This window comes from Leucopleurus acutus, assembly GCF_964270905.1.
Source record: "Leucopleurus acutus genome assembly, chromosome: 9".
NCBI lineage: Eukaryota > Metazoa > Chordata > Mammalia > Artiodactyla > Delphinidae > Leucopleurus > Leucopleurus acutus.
In genome coordinates, this window is record NC_139144.1 from 19,374,269 (window position 1) to 19,396,156 (window position 21,888).

Here is a 21,888-nt window from a genome sequence, read left to right on the forward strand (position 1 = left end):
TGATATTGTCAATGTTTTGGATTTTAGCTATTCTAATAGGTATGTAGTGGTATCTCATTGATTTAATTTATATTTCCTTGTGGATTTTTTAAAAAAAATTTATTTATTTATGGGAGAAACTTGATTAGTTAAGTTCCTAAGACTTTATCTGTAGGCAAATGAACTGCCTTGCCATGCTCATTATTTAAAATTTATCTGTTACAGTCAATCCAAGTGCTTAAAATATCTTAAAATATTCTAAGGTAATTTTTATAGGATTAAGTATAGTTTTTTTTAGCATTTGGACAGCCAAATAGTTTCAAGGTTACATTTCTGAATGCCTCTTCAAATAGTGTTAAAGGCAGGACAGTACAGTGATTAAGAGCTGGGTCCTTGGGCCCTGGTATCAGACAGAGCTAAGATTTCCTACATTGATTATGCAACCTTGGATAGGTCCTATAATCTTTAAGACCATCACATATCAAATGGAGGTGGTAATACTACCTATAAGCTGAGGTTTTCTGAAGGAAAATTAGATAATGTAGACTTAATTCAGAGATGGGCTCATTAATTTTCTATCATGATTATTATTTCAGTCTTTTTTTTTAAACTTTGAAACTTTTATTTAGGGGTCATAAAGTTACCATGTGCATGGTAATAAAAAACCTTACTGTGTGAGAAGGTCAGTTTTTTTTTAAACAGTTCTAATAACATGATATGCATGTATATTCATGCTGAGAATTAGAAATTTAAGAAATCTTGCTTCTTTAAATAAGACAGTATCAAGGATTTACTATGAATGTGTCATGATTATGTCTCACTTTACTAAAGAATCATGGGTTTATGATCTAACATTTGGTAATTCTGTAGTCATAAAAACAGCGAGGATGGCTTTCCTTCATTCTGTTCTGTGAGGTCTTGTGAGAATTGTTAAATCATTTATATTCTTTTAGTAGGCAAAAAAATGGGTTTACTTTAAAAACGTTTAGTTTTGAGGTTAATATTGCCAAATCTGCCTTGCTCTTTGTTAAGATATCTGATTTCAGATGATAGAGAGAACTATACATATTAGTATTCAGAGTCTAATCTTAGGTATGTACAAGAGGAGAAAAAAACCTACATGATGATAGTTTCTGGAATGCTTTATTAGTTCAGGAGGTTTTGTAGTAGATGTTTATCATGTTATAAAGAATACATCATAGCGTAAAGAGGGCATAAATGCACTGAGTATAAAATAAAACTGGGCCAATTATATCAAGTATAATAAATCTTAAAAATACAGTGTTAATGTAAAGCCTTTTGAAAACTTTCCCTTAATTAAGATAGCTAATGCTGCTTCTGCTTAATTTCATAAATGTTCTGGCTCACTTGTAAAATTAGCCTGTTATTTTCAGTTCATACTATAAAGTTGCAGATACCTTTATACCTATCATATTAATTCTTTATGGCATTTAAGTGTGGGATATACTTCTTTCCCCTTTTTATATTATATTTCCAAAGATTACTTGAATGGATAAATCTTCTTATTTTAAATTAGATTTCTAGACTGTTTATTAGACATGAGAAATTCAATTTTGGTATCTTTTAAAACCTGTTAAAAGTTCTAGTATCACTATATAATCATCAATACTATATGTAACACTTTGAAAGTGAGTGTAGCAAATTATTGAGAAGTTATTCAGGATCCATACAGTGGAAAACAGGTTGTAGATTCTCATCTGCAGAATTAAGCCAGTTTAGCTATATGTGCGAGTATAGATATGATACTTTCATTTTCTAAGCCAGCATTTTTTATTATTGAACAGAATCTTTTAATCGTGTGTGTAGGATGCATTAGGCTATATTTGGAATGTGTTCAGCATTTTGTGCAGCTATAGTACTAACGAGGATTTTAACTATGAAAAAGAATGTTTTCTTTTGCCCTTTTAGATGTATCAGATGATTTAATTATAGCATTTAAGACTCAGAAAAAATTGTAGGGCACCCAAATTAGGAATCTTTTTAATATTATGAGAAAAATGTTGAACTCATTTATCAGTGGCATCGCAATTTGATTAAAAAATCAAGTGGCAGTTAGCCAGTTACATGTCTAAGTCAGGTATTGTCAATAAATTCTCTTACCTATAAAGGTTAGATTTTTGCTTTACTAGCATGGGGACCAGTTATTTTTAAAGGCCCGCTCCCTGCAGTAAAACAAATTTTAGATAAGTTAGAAAAGCATAATTTTTTTTTTTTTTTTTTTGGCTGCTCTGGGTCTTTGTTGCCGCGCGCGGGCTTTTTCTAGTTGCAGCGAGCAGGAGCTACTCTTTGTTGCGGTGCGCAGGCTTGTCCTTGTGGTGGCTTCTCGTTGCGGAGCACGGGCTTTAGTAGTTGTGGCACACGGGCTCAGTAGGTGTGGCTTGTGGGTTCTAGAGCTCAGGCTCAGTAGCTGTGGCACACGGGCTTTGTTGCTCCGTGGCATGTGGGATCTTCCTGGACCAGGGCTCAAACCCGTGTCCCCTGCATTGGCAGGCAGATTCTTAACCACTGCGCCACCAGGGAAGCCCCAAGAAAAGCATAATTTGTAATGCACTGTTGGCCCTGCAGAAAGTAGGAGAATCTCTGAGGGGCATATGTATATACGGATATACATAAGCAGATAAAGTAGTTGAAACTGTAGTGGAGATTTGTGAGCTCTAAGTCATTGCAAAAGCTGGAGTTGCCCTGCAGTCAAATGTCCATGTCAATGATGGGATCAGTTCACTAGGCTCTAGCAAGGTGGAACAATGAACCTGATAGTCTTGCATTAAGCTGAGACCTATGACTGCGGCAGACATGGTCCTTGGTTGGTAACAGTACCTACTCTCACAAACAAATGCAGATCCCCTGAAGAGGAAAGCATTTCTAATTTTAGCTATTAGGATTCTCCACATGTTAAGGTCAGCCAACTATGAGCTCACAGTTAAAAATCACCAGTCCTATAAATAAACTAGAAGCATGATTGAGAGTCAGCAGGAAAAATAAACACAATTCAAGACAGGTTTTAGACTCCGAAAGAACTTCTGAAGGACACTATGGACTTCAGATGTTAGAATTAACTGACAAAGAATCTAGAATACCTGTATATGTTTTCGAAATAAAGAATGGAATAAAAAAATGAGAAATAAGTGACTTCAGAAATGATCAGGTAGGTTTAAAGAAGAACCAAATAGAACATTTAGAAATTAAAAATTAGATCATTGAAATAAAAAATTCAGCAGATAAGTTAAACAGATGTTACGTAAAACCAGGAAATGAATTAGCCTGGCAGTTAGAATTGATGATATTATCTAGAACGCAGCATACAGACAAGAGTATGGAACAAATGAGAGGCTGAAAATTATGGAGGATTGAATGAGGCTTTAGTATGAGGCTAATTGGAAAGGAAAGTCAGCAAACTAAAAAAGAAAAACCACATGATCATCTCAATACATGCAGAAAAAGTATTTGACAGAATCCAACATCCATTTCTGATAAGAATTCTCAGCAGACTAGGAATAGAACTTTCTCAACCTGATAAAAGGCATTTAGGAACAATGAACAGGTAAAATCATATACAATGGTGAATACTGAATGTTTCCCCCTTAAAATTTGGGAGAGGACAAGGATTCTTTATGCTCTCACTACTTCTGTTCAGCATTTTCCTAGCTAGTGCAATGAACAAGAAAAAGAAATAAAAGGCTTCCAGTTTGGAAATGAAAAAGTAAAATGGTCTTTATATACAAATGATAAGATTATCCATGTTAAAAACTCGATGGAATCTACAAAAAGGCTACTAGAGCTCATAAGTGATATGTTGCAAGATTACAGAATAGAAGGTCAATATACAAAAATCAGTTGTAGGGCTTCCCTGGTGGCGCAGTGGTTGAGAGTCCACCTGCCGATAGAGGGGACATGGGTTCGTGCCCCGGTCTGGGAAGATCCCACGTGCCACGGAGCGGCTGGGCCCGTGAGCCATGGCTGCTGAGACTGCGCGTCCGGAGCCTGTGCTCCGCAACGGGAGAGGCCACAACAGTGAGAGGCCCGCATACTGCCAAAAAAAAAAAAATCAGCAATGTACTATTGAGAATTGAAATTTAATAATTCCATATACAGTAACGTCAAAGAATATGAAATCTTAGGAGTAAATGTGTCAAAAGTTGAACATCTGGAAGCTGAAAATGCTAAATATTGCTGAGAGAAATTAAAGAAGACCTAAGGAAATAGAGATACCTTATTTGTGTGTTGATAGATTTGCTGTTAAGATGTCCCTTCTTCCTAAATTGACGTATAATCCCAACAGGTGTTTTGGAGTGATTGACAAGCTGATTCTAAAATTCAAACAGAAATACAAAGGACTTGGGATACCCAGCACAACGTGGAAAAAGGAAACCGAAATTGGAGGGCTAACAATACCTGTTAATTTCAAGACTTAACTACCATATTCAAGAAAATGTGGAATTGGCATGAAGTTAGAGACATAGATCATTGATGCAGAATAGAGAGTCCAAAAATACACTGACACATATGTGGAAAATTGATTTTCCAAAAAAGTTACAAAGGCAATTCTATCTTGACGCAGTAGACTTTTTAACAGGTGATACTGAAACATTTGGATATCCAGATGTAAAGCCTAAAATTCTAAAACTTATAGAAGAAAACAGAACAAACTTTGTGACTTAGGGGTAGAAAAAGATTTCTTAGATGCAACACCAAAAGCTCTGTCCATAAATTTAAAAAATTGATATTTTGGACTTACTCAAAATTAAGAATTTATGTTCTGCAGAATACTCCATTAAGAGAATACAAGATAAGGAATAAACTGGGAGAAAATATTTGCAAATCACATATCTAATGAAGGACTTATGTTTGAAGAACTCTCAGAATTCAATAAGAAAACAAAAAAAGCCAACTTAAAAAAATAGGCCAGGGCTTCCCTGGTGGAACAGTGGTGGAGAGTCCACCTGCCGATGCAGGGGACACAGGTTCATGCCCCGGTCTGGGAAGATCCCACATGCCGCGGAGTGGCTGGGCCCGTGAGCCATGGCAGCTGAGCCTGCGTGTCCGGAGCCTGTGCTCCGCAATGGGAGAGGCCACAACAGTGAAAGGCCCGCGTATCACCAAAAAAAAAAAAAAAAAAAAAAATAGGCCAAAGATTTGAATAGACACTTTAGAGATAGATGTCAATTAAGCACATATCTAAAATTTAAAAGACCTGACCATACCAAGTGTTGGTGAGGATATGGAGCAACTGGAACTCTCATATACTGCTGAAGGGAAGTGTAAAATTTACAACCACTTTGGAAAACAGTTTAGCTGTTTCTTAAAGAGTTAAACATACATATATTATATGACCTAGCAATATACCCCTAGTAATTAATCCAAGAGAAATGAAAGAATATATCCATACAAAGACTTGTATACAAATGTCCATAGAGCTATCTTCTCCCTGTGTCTTCACACCATCTTCCTTCTGTATGTGTCTGTGTTTCAGATTTCTTTTTCTTATAAGGACCTTCTAATGACCCCATTTTAATTTAATTACTTCTTTAAAGACCTATCTCAAAGTATGGTCACATTTTCAAGTATGGGGGGGTTAGGACTTCAACATATGAATTGTGTCCGGTCAAAACTCAGCCTATAACAGTAATTTGCATTGATGCCTATGAAAATGGAGAGAATTGCAGTGATTTGAGAATTACTCAGGAGATAAAACTGACAAATCTTAGTGATGGATTAAAAGTGGTGAGATGGAGGAGAAGGTATCAAGGACAATATCATTGGTTCAGGTTTGACAGGGTTCTGGTAGATAGGAGTAACTTCATTTGAGAGCAAACCGAAGAGCACATTTAGGAGGGAAGATAAGCTCTGTATTCAGGTGCTCATGGGACATCCAAGTGAAGATGTCAGTTAGGCAGTTTAATATGGGAGTCTGGAGCTCAGAAGAGAGGCCTCTGCTTGAGACATAAATTTGGACGATATCGGCTCATATTGGCAATCAAAGCCATGGTAATGGGAAAGACCGGCTATAGAGAGAAAAGAAATCTACCTCGAAAATGCAACATATAAGACTCATGTAGAACTCTGGTTTCCAAAGTGTGTATACATTTTGACATGTAAGAAGATAGTTATAAATTTTGCCTGTCCTTTTTACAAGTTTTATCCTTTAAACTATTTTCGTACATTTTATATTGCACATATTTTATTAATACAGTGGTATTTGTATATAATTTTAAACAAATAAGTAAACATATATTAGAATGTATATTTAAAAATATTTACATTCAGTGAGTTTGGGAAACATTGTAACAGAGTAGGCCACAAGGAGTATCTCAAGAGGAGGATGAAACCAAAGAGAATATGGTGAGGGAAGCCAGGGGAAAAGTTTGGAGGAGATCGTGGTTCATACTAAATCTAATTTGAGTGACAGTCTATTTAAAATACCAGTCCACCATGCGTTCTCAACAAGGGCAATATTGACCCCAAGAGGGAGAAAAAGTTCTGTTTTTTGGAGGGAGAGGGGAGGCACAAAAACATCTTATATATTACATTGGCTTGTGGTCTCCAGAGTTCAGTCCTACCATACAAAATCTTACTCCTTAGTATTTAGCATCTGTCATCAGGGAGAAACTAAGTTAAATTTAAATTTAAATTAAGTGAAGTTATATTATAAAATTATATAATATGTATCATTACATATTATATGTATATAATTATTGTATATAATATGCTTATTATATAATATGCATATTATATAATTATTACATATTATATAATATGTATATAATTAATTATTTAGTTTTCTTTTTGGAGGGGCAATATGAAAAGAAAGGTTGAGAACTCTAGAAAGGGTTTTAAAACCCTTTAGCACTGTAGTTTAACAGTGATCTCTAGGGAAAAGTGTGGGATAAGGGATTTGAGTTTGAAGAGAAGCTTTAAATTTTTACCACGTGTGTTTCAGAATTGAATTTTTTACATCAAGAATTTATTCGTGTCTTTAGAATTAAATTAGATTATCTTAATTACTCTACCAAAAGATTAAAAAGAATAAAGGAAGCATCATGTTTAATCCTATCGCCCAGAAATAATTTCTTTTTTTTAAAATTAAGTTATTTATTTTTTAGCTACATTGGGTCTTCATTGCTACGTGAGGGCTTTCCCTAGTTGCGGTGAGCGGGGCCTACTCTTTGTTGCAGTGCGCGGGCTTCTCACTGCTGTGTCTTCTCTTGTTGCGTTGCATGGGCTCTAGGCACGCAGGCTTCAGTAGTTTTGGCTCACGGGCTCTAGAGCACAGGCTCAGTAGTTGTGGTGCACGGGCTTAGTTGCTCTGCAGCATGTGGGATCTTCCCGGACCAGGGCTCGAACCCGTGTCCCCTGCCTTGGCAGGAGGATTCTTAACCACTGTGCCACCAGGGAAGCCTGAGATAACTTCTGTTAACATTTGTATATGGTTTTTCTATAATATTTACCTCTATGCATTTTAACAAGTCCTATCTGTTCTATCATCAAAAGGTATCTGAAATCTGACTACTTTTCACTTCCTCCCACTACCACCTTATCTAAGCCCCCATTTTTTAAAAAACAACAAGTAGATTGTACTGTAAATATTCCTTTATCTTTGAACAATATACATATAAAAGCCAACATTTTGATTTTAACTGAAGTTCTTCTGGCTTTTCATTTTGTTCTGTGATGTTCATCTTCAAGTCCCTTCTGAATTTCTGTACCTTCCTTCTTTTTTAATCAGACACAGCAAAATGGTTCTCCCTGAAGGCTATTTTCCAGTAAAGATAACTTTTTTCTTTGCTTTATATTTGCTTCCCCAGGATCCCTCTGCTTTTATCCAGAAGATGATTAAGAGCTAATATAAAATTCACATCTGTTTGGTTTCTTTGATCAAGTCTGCAAGATCACAATGTGATCTCTCCACAGAGATCTCTGGCACAGACTTGCTGCTAAATCTTTTACTGCCTCTTCTATTTTGATCGTAACTTAGTTATGTCTGGTTCCCTCTGACCTTGTCTCATTAAGTTCACTGTCTTATAAAATCTTTATCTGAACTGATCCTCACCTTCCCCTTCTGTATCAAAGATAGAGGTTGATTGTATCTTCTCTTTTCTCAGACTTACCCCCCTACTTTTGTTCACATTCTACATCTTATCCTTGTCTAGGATATTCTCTGCTTTCTCCAATATCAACCTTTCCCAGTTACTTCCTCCCAGGGATCTACCATCTAAAATCAAAACCAGAACCAGAATCCTTGGTCCTGTATCTCCCTCAAAGTATTTCTTCCCTTCATGCCCAGATTTCCATAAGGTACTTTGTGTCTCTACTTTCTTGTTTCAGTTTTGCTCCAAACCACTGAAATCAAGCTTCTGCTCTGCTGAAACAGTTGTTACTAAAGGAATTTTAATGACCCAACTACCAAATCCTTCTACTCACTTCTAAGATTCTTTTACTTCACTCCTTAGAGGTAATAACTACTTCTAATACTGGTTTCCTCCTTCACAGATACTACATCTCTTCAGAATCCTTCACTGATTCCTCCTTCTCCACCTACCCTTCCTTTTAAAACGTTTTATTCATAAAACTTCACTCCTTCTCCACCTACCCTTCCTTTTAAAACATTTTATTCATAAAATTTCAAACAGAAGCCAACATACAGAACCAAAGTATAGGACAGTGATTCTCTGTGTACCCATTGTCCAGTTTCAGCAATCACTAACTTGTGACCAATCTTTTTTTTTTTTTTAATAACTAACTCCACCACTTCTCTTTCTCCACTCTAAATTATTTCTTCCCCAACCTTTAAGTAGTGTTTTTCCCCTGGGTCCTATCCTCAACATTCTTTTCCTCTCATGCCACATGCAATCTATGGAAAAGCTCACACATGTTAATAGTTTCTACCACCTCTAGATGCTGATAACACCTAAATCTCTTTCTCCAGCTTAGATCTTGTTCTTAAGCCAGAGATTTGTACATATTTAGTGGCCTAGATCGTCTTCGCTCAGATGCCCCACAGGTTCTAGAAGTGGTAGAGACTGGATCTGAACCTTAATATCCTACTTTCAGAGTTCCTCTTTTTAACCACCGCTCTTTTCCTATATTTAAATAGGAAAATATAATTATGGTGGGGAACATGGGATGCTATAGATGTATATAACAGAGTGCACCAAACCTGGGGGAACAAAGAGAAGACACACCTAAACTGACTCTGATGAAGGTGCTGGATTAAAAGCTGGTAACTGGGAGAAACTACAGAAGAACCTTCAGCAACCTGAAGGAATTTGTGCTGGTTGGATCTTTGACCTCAGTGGTATGTAACAAGAGAAGTAGGCTGGGACAATCATGTCATATAAGGCTTTGTAAGTCAAGTTAAAGGGAACTAATACTTTAATATATCAGTCAAACAAACCTTAGATCAAATCCCAGCTCTACTACTTTCTGTACTACTGTACTACTTTCTGTATAATTCTAAGCAAGTCACCTTTTCTCTTTGACCTTTGTTTTCACTCTAGAAAGGGACTAAAAATGTCATCTTATAAGATCATTCCACTCATTTTTTCAGTAAATATTTATTGTGTGCCTATTATGTCCTGGTCACATTCTTGATGTTGAAATTAGAGTGGTAAGAAAGACAAAATGGGACCTCTGCTGTCATGGAGCTTACATTCTGGTGGTTGTTGTAGTGTTTAAATGAGATAACATTCAGTGGTGCCTGTTACATAATGGACATTCAGAAAATGTTAATTTCCTAGCCAACGTTCACATACATCTAACGCATGGACACTTTGAGTTCTTCTCTGATTAAGTTAAAAGTACATACTTCTTGGCTTAGAAGTTTTGAGTGACTTGTCACTAAAAAGGAAGAAGTAGCCAGATTATCTGGGACCCTATGTTTTCTTTCAAAAGGTCATGTCTAGGAGTTAGAATTTTCTTGTTTACTTTGGCAATTCTAAAAAGCCTTGAAGAATTCCTGTTATTTCTAGAAATCTGTTTCAGTAATTCTGTAAATTACAAAGATGATTTGCATCAAAGGAATTTATGGTTAGTTGTAGGAATAGATAATAACACATCCAAAAGAAATAAAAGAAAAAGCCTCTAGAGAAGGTAAAAGCTAACAAAAATCATCCACAGAACAAAGAAAACACAAAGAAAGCATAAAATGAGATGATAAAAGCAGAAACAACCTATTAATTAAACATATTTGGTTTATAATTTCTTATTAAAAGGTAAAACAGTGTTTAAAAATAGAATACTTTGTTTATAAGAGTCAAAAAACAGTGACATGACAAGAATAAAAATAGACTGATAAACATTTCTCAAGTGAAAGCAATAGCGACAGTATGAATTTCAGATAAAATAAAACAAATAATGGTATATAGAATAAAAAGGGTCACACAAACTTTATATTACCAGTCTCTTCAACAAATGATGCTGGAAAAACTGGATATTCATGTGTGAACGAAAGAAATTGGACCCTTACCTTAAACCGTATTCAAAAATTAACTCAAAATGAATTAAAGCCCTAAATGTAAGACCTAAAATTATAAAATTCAGAGTAGAAAATTGGGAAATCTTCATGACATTGGACTTGGCAGTGATTTCATGGATATGACACAAAATCACAGGCAACAAAAAGTGAAATTGACAAATGGGACTACACCAAACTTCAAAACTTCTGTGCGACAAAGGAAACAACAGAATGAAAAGGCAACCTACAGAATGAGAGACAATATTTGCAAACTATATATCTGGTAAGGGGTTGATGTCCATAATATACAAAGAACTCCTACAACTCAACAACAACAAACCACCCAACTCAACTAAAGAAGTGTGTAAAGGACTTGAATAGATATTTGTCTGAAGAAGACATACAAATGACCAACAAGCATATTAAAAGATGATCAACACCACTAATCATCAGGAAGTACAAATCAGAATCATAATGAGATATTACTGCACTCATTAGGATGACTATTTCCCAAACAGAAAACAGGTGTTGGTGAGGACGTGGAGAAATTGGAACCCTTGTATATTGTTAATAGAAATGTGAAATCATGCGGCTGCTAAGAAAAACTGTGGAGGTTCCTCAAAAAAATTAAAAACAGAATTAATGTATGACCCAGCGATCTCACTTCTGGAGATACACAGTATATCCAAAAGAATTGAAAACAGGATCTTGAAGAGAGATTTGCCCAGCCATGTTCATTGCAGCATTATTCATAATAGCCAAGTGATAGAAGCGATCCAAGTGTCTGACGATGGATGAAGGGATAAAGAAAATGTGATACACAGACACACACGTATATACATACATGCAATGGAATATTATTAAGTCTTTAAAAAAGAAGGAAATTCTGTTACATGCTAAAGATGGATGAAACTTAAGGACATCATGCTAAATGAAATAATGTAGTCACACAAAAAAACAAATATTGTATGATTCCACTTACATGAGGTATCTCAAGTAGTCACATTCTTAGAAACGGAAAGTAGTTAGGTAGTTTCCAAGGGCTGGGGGGAGAAAGAAAATGGGAGTTGTTGCTCAATGGGTTTAGAGTTTCAGTTTTACAAGATGAGAAAGTTCCAGAGATCTGTTGCACATCAAGGTACATAGAGTTAACACTGCTGTACACTTAAAAGCAGTAAAGATGGTAAATTTTGTGATTTTTATCATAATTTTAAAAGTATAAGAATCGTTTCATGCATTGTTTTCTATGAACTTAAAACATATGAGGACTGGGTATTATTTTGTTAATTAAGGGTATTAATTGCCTTTTATTAACTCAGCTAAATGATCCTATAGATTTCCTTCTGGAGACATTGGGCTCTTATATTAATATATTTCCTAATATTTAATGATGGGTACCTTGCTGACATAAATCCTACTTGTTGAGGTAGATAATTCAAATACTGAAATCAATTTGTTATTATATGTGAGAATTTTGTATTTGTATGCTTAAGCAAGATTGACCCAAGTTTACTTTTTAAAGTGTATGTATGTGTGTGTATGTAGAAGCATATATAGTCACCAAATTTCCTGCATCTTAGACATCTTTCAGATTTTTACCATTATGTTGTTATCTGTAGACTTTTCATATATGACCTTTAATATATTGAGGTAATTACCTAGCTTGTTCCTAGCTTGTTGAGTGGTTTTATCATGAAAGTGTGTTGAATTTTGTCAAATGCGTTTTTGTACATCAGTTGAGATAATCATGTGGTTTTGTCCTTCATTTTGTTAATGTGATGTATTAAAATGGTTCTTTAATATGATGAAAAACATTCACTTTATTTTTTTTACTAAAGTACAATTGATTAACAATGTTGTGTTAGTTTCAGTACAGCAAAGTGACTCATTTATTTATATATGTATATATATTCTTTTTCAGATTCTTTCCCATTACAAGTTATTACAAGATATTGAATATAGTTCTCTGTGCTGTAGGTCCTTGTTAGAAAAACATCCACTGTAAAGTGTATGATATACAATACACATATTGCATAAAATCTTGGTAATCTGAATCTATTTTGTGATCACTGCATAAGAAATTAGCACTTATTTGATTTGCCTTTTTATGATACACAATACCCATTTGAATTCAAAACAAAACTTATTAAAGAAACAAATAACAAGGAAAATAGATATGTGCATAGGCATAAAAATGAGAAATCAGTATTTTTCATTGCTCATTTTCTTTCTTATAACCTTGAAAAGTAGAATTTCATTCTTTGCAAGTACAAAACTAAAGCAGAATGAATGAATTTCCTAATTATTCTTTTTTATGACAGTAGTCATATTTGAACATTATACATATTTATGTTACTAGGGTGAACCATGTGTAATTGGCATTGTTGTACTTCAAAAATAGAATAACGGCAATTTGATATAATATTATCACACATGTAGAAGTACCTTAAAGGGCTTGGTAAAATTTCTGTAAGTGTCATTTTCTTTTAACAGTATTAAAATACTTTGTCCGGTTTTAACAAATGACACTTAAACTAATATTTATCTTTTCCTTTTAGTAATTACTTTCTAAAATATGTATTAATAGTTGAGTGACAGTATCCTGCTAAGCTGAGTAATAGGAATTCCTGTGACTTAAAAAAACAAAAACAAAATTGTGTCTATACTTCAGGCAGTTCTCTTTCGTAATTGATGAATTGTATCTTGGTGGTCACTCTTGGTCTAAGCATGCTTGTTCTTCATTTTCTTATGGTAACAAAAATTGCCTTCTGTATATAAAATGATGATGATAATGTAATAATAATAACATTCACTGAAGATTTATTATATGTCAAGAACTGTCCCAAGAGTTTACTTTAATAAACTTTTAAAATCCTTGTAATAATCCTGCAGTGTGGGTACTGTTATCTCCATTTTACAGAGGGCAGGGAGGCACAGAATGATTTAGCAACTTGCCCAAACTCACACAGCTAGTATGTAGCAGAGAAGGATGATGACATGAGACATGATTTGACTAATCTATATATTTCTACTTAGTTACTTAATAATTCCATTGTTTGATAGACTTAAATACATTTTTAATACTTTTTCAATGCTATGTCTTATCCATTGTAATTTAAAAAAAATAATACATCCCCTTTTTTTGGGTCATAGGATGGACACGCTGAAATTTTATACACGTTTTGGAATTCAGTTACTCAGGCACTTTCTTCTCAGTTTCAGACAGCAACAAACTGTAAGTACAGTATTTATTTTTCAAGTTGATTTCACAGTTTTTCAGTTACTTTAAAATTTAATATCAGGAAGTTTTGCTCTATTTATAAAACATCTTTTAAAAACTCCTGGCTGATTGTCATTTCTTATGTTACCTATATATTCAGTTATATAAGCAATAAATTCTTTTTTTACACTTTTAAAATACTTAGGATGTGAAATAAAATGCTCCAGAAGAATAAGTTAATTCTCCATAATTCAGTGAGAGGAACCTGAATTTTTCCTATGTAAAGGGTGATTGATGTTGAAGAATTTAGTTAAAGCTTGTAGAGTATTTTAATTCCTAACAAAGAGATATTAAAAGGCAGAGACCTTATAGCTTTTCCTTTATTGTTAAAATGAAGATTTGATGAATGAACAGCTGAAATACCCACATCATGAATTAAAAGTTGCTTAACCAAATATAATACAACACATTTTTCTTAGTTTGTTTTTGTCATGAAATAATGGCACAGGGTAGTTCTAAACAATGAAGTATACAAACTAGCTAATATCATATAAGTGTTTTTGTCTAATCACTGAATGTAAGAGCATTGAATGTACCTAGGCCTTTTAAAAGTGTTTTGAGAGTTTGTATGTAGTTGTTATTCACAGTTACTGAAAGTACCTAGTAATGTAAACATTATTTAGTCCCTGACAACTCCAGAATGAATTAACCACACTACCTTGCTTCCCTACTTCTACTTCTAAAGGAGTGTGCAGCAAGGCAGTGACCACAGAGAAGGTCTTCATTCATGTGTGCCCAGACAGAACTTAAGCAGAGGGTTTATTTAGGACTGATTCATTCTATTTACTTCTACAAATCACCCTACTCAAAGAATACTGTGCTTCTCCCTGCTTTAGGTATCTGTTTTGGGCAGCTTTTTTGAGATGTAATTTACATATATAAAATTCACCAACTTTGAGCAGAATATTCTATGAATTTTTGACAGATGTTTACATCCTTATAACCACCATCACAATTAAGATATAGAACAGGGCTTCCCTGGTGGCGCAGTGGTTGAGAGTCTGCCTGCCGATGCAGCGGACGCGGGTTCGTGCCCCGGTCGGGGAGGATCCCACATGCCGCGGAGAGCCATGCCCGTGAGCCATGGCTGCTGAGCCTGCACGTCCGGATCCTGTGCTCCGCAATGGGAGAGGCCACAGCGGTGAGGGGCCCGCGTACCGCAAAAAAAAAAAAAAGATATAGAACATTTCTATCACCAACACCCCACCCCCATGTCCCTAATGTACTCTTATAGTTAATCTCCTATTCCTACCTCTTGGCTCCTGGCGGCTAATGATAAGCTTTCTGTCTGTATAAGTTAGCTTTTCCTAGATTTTCATAAAACTGGAATCATGCAGTATGAGTTCTTGTATAGCAGCGTAGTTATTTTAAGGTTTATTCATGTTGTTGCATGTACCAGTAGTCCATTTCTTTTTATTGCTGATTAGAATTTCATTGTGTAGATATACACAATTTATCTATTCTCCAGTTGGGGGAATAACTGGTTTATTACAGTTTGGGGTTATTATGAATAAAGCTACTACAGTCATTTACATACAGGTCTTTTGTAGACATATGTCTTCATTCTCTTGGGTAAACACATAGAGTGGAATTTCCTGATCATTTGATAAGTATATGTTTAACTTTAAAAAACTGCTGAACTGTTTCCCAAGATAGATGTACCATTTTTCATCCCCATCAACAATGTATGATAATTCTTCTATATTTTCATCAATCCATGATATTGTCTTTTTTTTTTTTTTTTTTTTTTTTTGTGGTACGCGGGCCTCTCACCGCTGCGGCCCCTTCCGCCACGGAGCACAGGCTCCGGACTCGCGGGCTCAGCGGCCATGGCTCACGGGCCCAGCCGCTCCGCGGCATGTGGGATCCTCCCAGACCGGGACACGAACCCACGTTCCCTGCATCGGCAGGCGGACTCCCAACCACTGTGCCACCAGGGAAGCCCTGTCATTTTAATTTTAGCCATTCTTGTGAGTGTTCAGTGAACTTTCATTGTGGTTTTAACTTCACTAGCCTAAAGACTAGTAATGACTAGATTTTCATAGGTTTATTTCCCATCTGTATATCTTCTTTGGTTAAGTGTTCGTCAGAGTTACTGACTTTTTAGTTTTATTTAATTTTTTTAGCTTATTGCTTGTTCTCTTATTATTGAGTCTTAAAATATCCTTATATATCTGATTCCAAGTCCTTTCTCAGATGTATGTTTTACAAATATAGTCCCCTGTCTGTGGTTTGCCTTTACCTTTTCTTAACAGTATCTTCCAAATGACAAAAGTTTTTAGTTTTGAAAAATGTCTGATTTATCAGTTTTAGGAGGTAGTTTTTCAAATATTCAAATATAGTATTATATAAATACAGCCTTTCAATAGTTTCTTACTCCATGTATGAAAGTAATGGTTTTTCATGAAACCAGTTATGATGAAGTTTTCTTTAATATTTAACTTTCACACTATAAGCCAGTTGTGGAATACATTTACTCACATACCAGTAGGAAAACACATAGATGTAAACTGACCTACGAAATATATAAGCATAATTACAAAATTCATTAAAACCTTAGTTTTTAGAATAAAAGAAAGCAATGTAAAAGCTCATTGTTGCTGTTTTCAAGCATTCATTAAAATTTTACTTTATCACTTCAAAGCCTTTACAAAACCTTGGAGTTGTTGTAGACAGTATTTTTTTTTTTTAGATTGGTATATTCCTACTCTCTTTTTTTTTAAATTTTATTTATTTAATTAATTTATTTTTGGCTGCGTTGGGTCTTGGTTGCTGCACGTGTGCTTTCTCTAGTTGCAGCGAGCAGGGGCTACTCTTTGTTGCGGTATGCGGGCTTCTCATTGCGGGGGCTTCTCATTGCGGTGGCTTCTCGTTGCAGAGCACGGACTCTACGTGCACGGGCTTCAGTAGTTGTGGCACACAGGCTCAGTAGTTGTGGCTCCTGAGCTCTAGAGCACAGGCTCAGTAGTTGTGGCGCACGGGCTTAGTTGCTCCACGGCATGTGGGGTCTTCCAGGACCAGGGCTTGAACCCATGTCCCCTGCATTGGCAGGCGGATTCTTAACCACTGCGCCACCAGGGAAGCCCTGTAGACAGTATTTTATTTTCTTTCTTTAATGAGTAAACTTAATTGGCATTTTGAATATTTTTTTCTCTCAGTGTGGTAGGAACATACCAAAGAAATAACCTTAGGATACTTGAAATATTTCAAACCTTTAACCATTACATCTCCCAATATTGTTTATTATTGGTTGATTTAGCACATTTTTAGTAATTGTATAACGTAAACTTCATCCCAACAAGTCACACAGATATTAAGAGAGTATAACTCTAGGGAGTGCGACTGGAATGGAAATGCCCTTGTCTCTAATTCAGTCCTCTCTGTCAGTTCTGGGTCTGGTTGATTGAATTTTCTTCTTCTTCCTCATTGATATTTTTTCCTACTTTTTTGCATGTCTAATAATTTGTGATTCAGTATCACACATGAATTTTACCTTGTTTAGTACTAGATACTTTTGTCTTCCTGTTAAGTATTCTTACTCTAGGGTACTGTCAAGTTACTAAAAAACAATTCGGTTCCTTTGAGTCTTGCTTTTTAGATTTTTTGGCAAAACCTGAGCAGTGTTTAGTCTAGAGCTAATTATTTCCCACTACAGAGGCTAGACTCTACCAGATACTCTGTGAATTGTGACGTTTTTTAGTTTGGCTTTCAGGAACAGGCACTCCTCCCAGTCTTGTGTGAGGAACAGATATATTCTCTCTAATCCTTTTCCTTGAGGAAAAATACTACAAAATTAAAATAAAGTGATAAACACCTGAGAATCTGTTGGGCTGCACCCTACAGGCCTACAAGGTCTGCATTTGCCCAGCTTCAAGGCTGGAGAAAGAGACAGAGTCCATTTATATAGCACGTATAGTCCCTGGAGTGTACTGTAGTAATTGTTTAAAATTATAGACAGGCAATATAAAGGAGATGCAGTCATCTGCAGAGTTGAAGATTATATACAGTGTAACAGATTGTGTTAAGTAAGTAATATTTGGCAGAAAATATCTAAAGGAAAAATTTCCTAATTAGAAACATGTTCCTTCTGATTTTAAATGTTCATGCTTAATAAAAATAAGTTCTATTAGATATAATAAAATATAATCTAGGGGTTTGACAGTGAATTTACTTTATTTAAAAGGAAAGGGGCCTGAACTTGTCACTGTGAATATTCAGAATAGCTTCTATAGGAAATGTGCTGCTTTAATTATCTGTGGCTGATAGTTATTTCCAAGATGATTTCTAAGCTTTATATCTGTTATTTCTCCTTGTAGTTTCTAGATAATGTTTGTTCACCAACCTGTTGGCTTATGATACATATATTTTTCAAGTCTCAATAGAAACAAGCAAAATAAACATTACCATTTTGAACTCTTTGAAATGACTTCATAATTCTTCTTTATAATGTGATTTTCCCAGAATGTCTTATCCCCCTTAGTTTTCTCCATAGCTCTCATCACTTACTAATACACTATTTATTTATTTAGTCTGAACTCTTCCCTCCTCTCACTAGAATTTAATTCCCCATAAGACATGGAATACTATATTGGTCATGGTAGTAGTATCTTCAATGGCTAAAAGTGTACCTAGCACACAGTAAGGCTTCAATAAATGCTTGTTGACTGGAAGGAAGGACGAAAGAAAAAGAGGAAGGAAGCAAGGAAGAAAAGATGCCAGTGCCCTTTTATAATAGCATAAGCACTTAAAAACATTTTTTGAAATATGCTTAAAATGTTCTGGCAAGTAAATCTGTTTTAAAACCCTTTGTGCAATATTAATCTATCAAAACTCTTAAGCAACTCAAGGAGTTGATTCATACAATTAAGAAAGCTACATCGTATATATCTGTAGTGCTTTGGAAAATCAAGTGTGAGTAAGAGAAATGCTTTAGGAGATAGGCACATTAGAAGATATAGAAAGCTTTAAGACTTAAAATATATGCTAAAACTGATTATCTTTACCTTTTTAAAGATACAGTGATAAATTGGGAGTCCACTCTTCCTTTGAAATAGGGAGATAAACAAGCTATACAATTATGAATACTTTAGTGTAGATTAAAAAAAAATGTTAGAATGGTGTCCATGTTAAATGAGATTTTACTGTGATGCATTTCTTTTTTTTTTGGCTGCATTGGGTCTTCGTTGTGGTGCACAGGCTTTCTCTAGTTGCGGTGAGCGGGGACTACTCTTCATTGCAGTTCATGGACTCCTCATTGCGGTGGCTTCTCTTATTGCAGAGCACAGGCTCTAGGCGTGAGGGCTTCAGTAGTTGAGGCACGTGGGTTCAGTAGTTGTGGCTCGCGGGCTCTAGAGCACAGACTCAGTAGTTGTGGCACATGGGCTTAGTTGCTCCGCGGCATGTGGGATCTTCCTGGACCAGGGATTGAACCTGTGCCCCCTGTGTTGGCAGGCAGATTCTTAACCACTGCACCACCAGGGAAGTCCCTGTGATGCATTTCCTAAAAGTTAATGTACAACTTAAATATATATACTTAGGAGATAGATCTCACACCCTCATTTTAAGTACCTTTTAGAATTTTGATCCCTGCAACTGAAGCTTTTTTTTTTTTTTTTTTTTTTTTGGCGGTACATGGGCCTCTCACTATTGTGGCCTCTCCCTTTGTGGAGCACAGGCTCCGGACGTGCAGGCTCAGCGGCCATGGCTCACGGGCCCAGCCGCTCTGCGTCACTTGGGATCTTCCCGGACCGGGGCACGAACTTGTGTCCCTTGCATCGGCAGGCGGACTCTCAACCACTGTGCCACCAGGGAAGCCCCTGAAGTATTCTTTTGCTACAGAGCTCTAATGAGTTTACAAGGGACCATCCTGAGCACCATGTAGCACATAAAGAAGAAAACTTGGAGCTTGCTGAAAAAGAGAAGTTTCTAGATTTGAGAACTTGAGAGGAGTGTTTTTTAAAAGTACTGAAAGTTTGTATAACCTGGCAGAAATTAAGTCTAGTCATCGAGCAACTTTTTAGAAACTTTCTTTGACAGGACAAATTTGATCATATAATTCTCTGATAAAATCTTGCAGATATATCAAATCATTATGTTGTACATATTAATAAATGTTATAAGTCAATTATATCTAAATAAAACTGCAAAAATCTTAAAAGACTTGAAAAGTCTTTCATTGACTTCTCTTTTTAAAAATCATTCATTGGGGCTTCCCTGGTGGCGCAGTGGTTGAGAGTCCACCTGCCGATGCAGGGGACACGGGTTCGTGCCCCGGTCCGGGAAGATCCCACATGCCGCAGAGCGGCTGGGCCCATGAGACATGGCCGCTGAGCCTGCGTGTCCGGAGCCTGTGCTCTGCAATGGGAGAGGCCACAACAGTGAGAGGCCCGTGTACCGCAAAAAAAAAAAAAAAAAGCTTTCATTAAAGTATAATACAGTTGACCATTGAACAGCATGGGGGTTAGGAGGACCGACGTTTTGTGCAGTCAAAAATCCATGTATCACTATGGTCGGCTCTCCAGATCTGTGGTTCCACACCTGCAGATTCAGCCAACTGCAGATTGTGTAGTACTGTAGTATTTACTATTGAAAAATCCACATGTATGTGGACCCACACAGCTCTAACCCGTGTTGTTCAAGGGCCAACTGTACTCATAAAGAAAAGGTATGTGTATCATACTTATATACCTAAATGACTATTTCAAATCTCAATATAGCTGTGTTACCAAGATCAAGAACAGCATCAAGATCAAGAAACAGAATATTACCTGAATAGTACCAGAATATTACCTGAATATTACCTGAATCCAGAATATACCTGGCTCCCCTCATGCCCCCTTCTAGTTTCTGCCTCTTCTTCTCCTAAGAAGAGTAACCACTAATTTCTGATGGTAGAGATGGGTTTGTTTTTTTTTTTTGCTTTAATTATTGCTATTTAAATGAGCAATAATTCATTTATTTTATTTTTATTCATTTATTTTATTTTTGACTGTGGTGGGTCTTCGTTGCTGCATGCGGGTTTTTCTCTAGTTGCGGAGAGCAGGAACCACTCTTTTGTTGTGGTATGCAGGCTTCTTATTGCAGTGGCTTCTCTTGTTGAGGAGCACGGGCTCTAGGTGTGTGGGCTACAGTAGTTGTGTCTCGCGGGGTCTAGAGAGCAGGCTCAGTAGTTGTGGCACACGGGCTTAGTTGCTCCACAGCATGTGGGATCTTCCTGGACCAGGGCTCAAACCCATGTCTCCTGCATTGGCAGGTGGATTCTTAACCACTGCGCCACCAGGGAAGCCCAATTATTGCTATTTTATGCAGATAAAATCATCCAGTTTTAATCTTGTGCTTGTTTTCTGACGTCTCTCGCTCCATGTTTCTAAGAGTCCTCCATGTTGTTGCATGTCCTTGTAGGTCATTCCCAATGTTGTAAAATAAACCATTCGGTCAATATGCCATATTATATTTTATCCACCATATTTTAGGTGGGTATTTGGGTGGTTTCCCATTTTGAGCTATTTTAAATAATGCTACCTCTGACAATTCTGTCCTTTTTTATTGGGAATAAACCCAGGAATGGAAAATAGGTAGGTGTGGTAGACAGAATAATAGCCCTCCCAGAAATTTGCATGTGTTACCTTACATGGCAGAATGGATTTTGCAGATATAATTTAAAGATCTTGAGATGGAGAGATTATCCTGGATCTTCTGAGTGGGCCCGGTGTAGTCATCAAGGGCCTTAGAAGGGTAAGAGGGCAGTAGCAGAGTCAGAAGAGGAGATGTAATCGTGGAAACAGTAATCGGAGTGATGTAACTGCTAGAAGGGGACCACAAGCCAAGGAATGGAGGTAGGTGAAAAGGTCAAGTAGAAACTCCCTTAGAACCTCCAGAAGGAAAGTAGCTCTGCTGACACCTTGATTTTGATTTAGTGAGACCAAATTTGTACTTCTGACCTCCAGAACTGCAAGATAAGGCACATATTGTTTTAAGCCACCAAGTTTGTGGTGACTCGTTACGGCAGCTATAGGAAATGAATATAGTAGGTGATAGAGTATGCATATGTTCAGCTTTAGTAGACACTGCCAAAAAGTTTTCCAGTGTCATTGTACCAATTTAAACTCCCATTGACAGTATATGAGAGTCCCAGTTTGTCCACAGCCTTGCATCACTT

General features: G+C 36.3%; 1 protein-coding gene across 3 annotated transcripts in view; it reads left to right on the plus strand.

Moving 5' to 3' along the window:
• Positions 1-21,888, plus strand: part of COG5 (component of oligomeric golgi complex 5) — a 282,510-nt gene that overhangs the window by 165,833 nt on the left and 94,789 nt on the right. For all 3 annotated transcript variants that reach the window (XM_082846505.1, XM_082846504.1, XM_082846506.1), the window contains exon 11: positions 13,604-13,685. In XM_082846505.1, the coding sequence (XP_082702631.1) occupies positions 13,604-13,685 (82 nt within the window). The remainder of the gene's footprint in view (positions 1-13,603; positions 13,686-21,888) is intronic.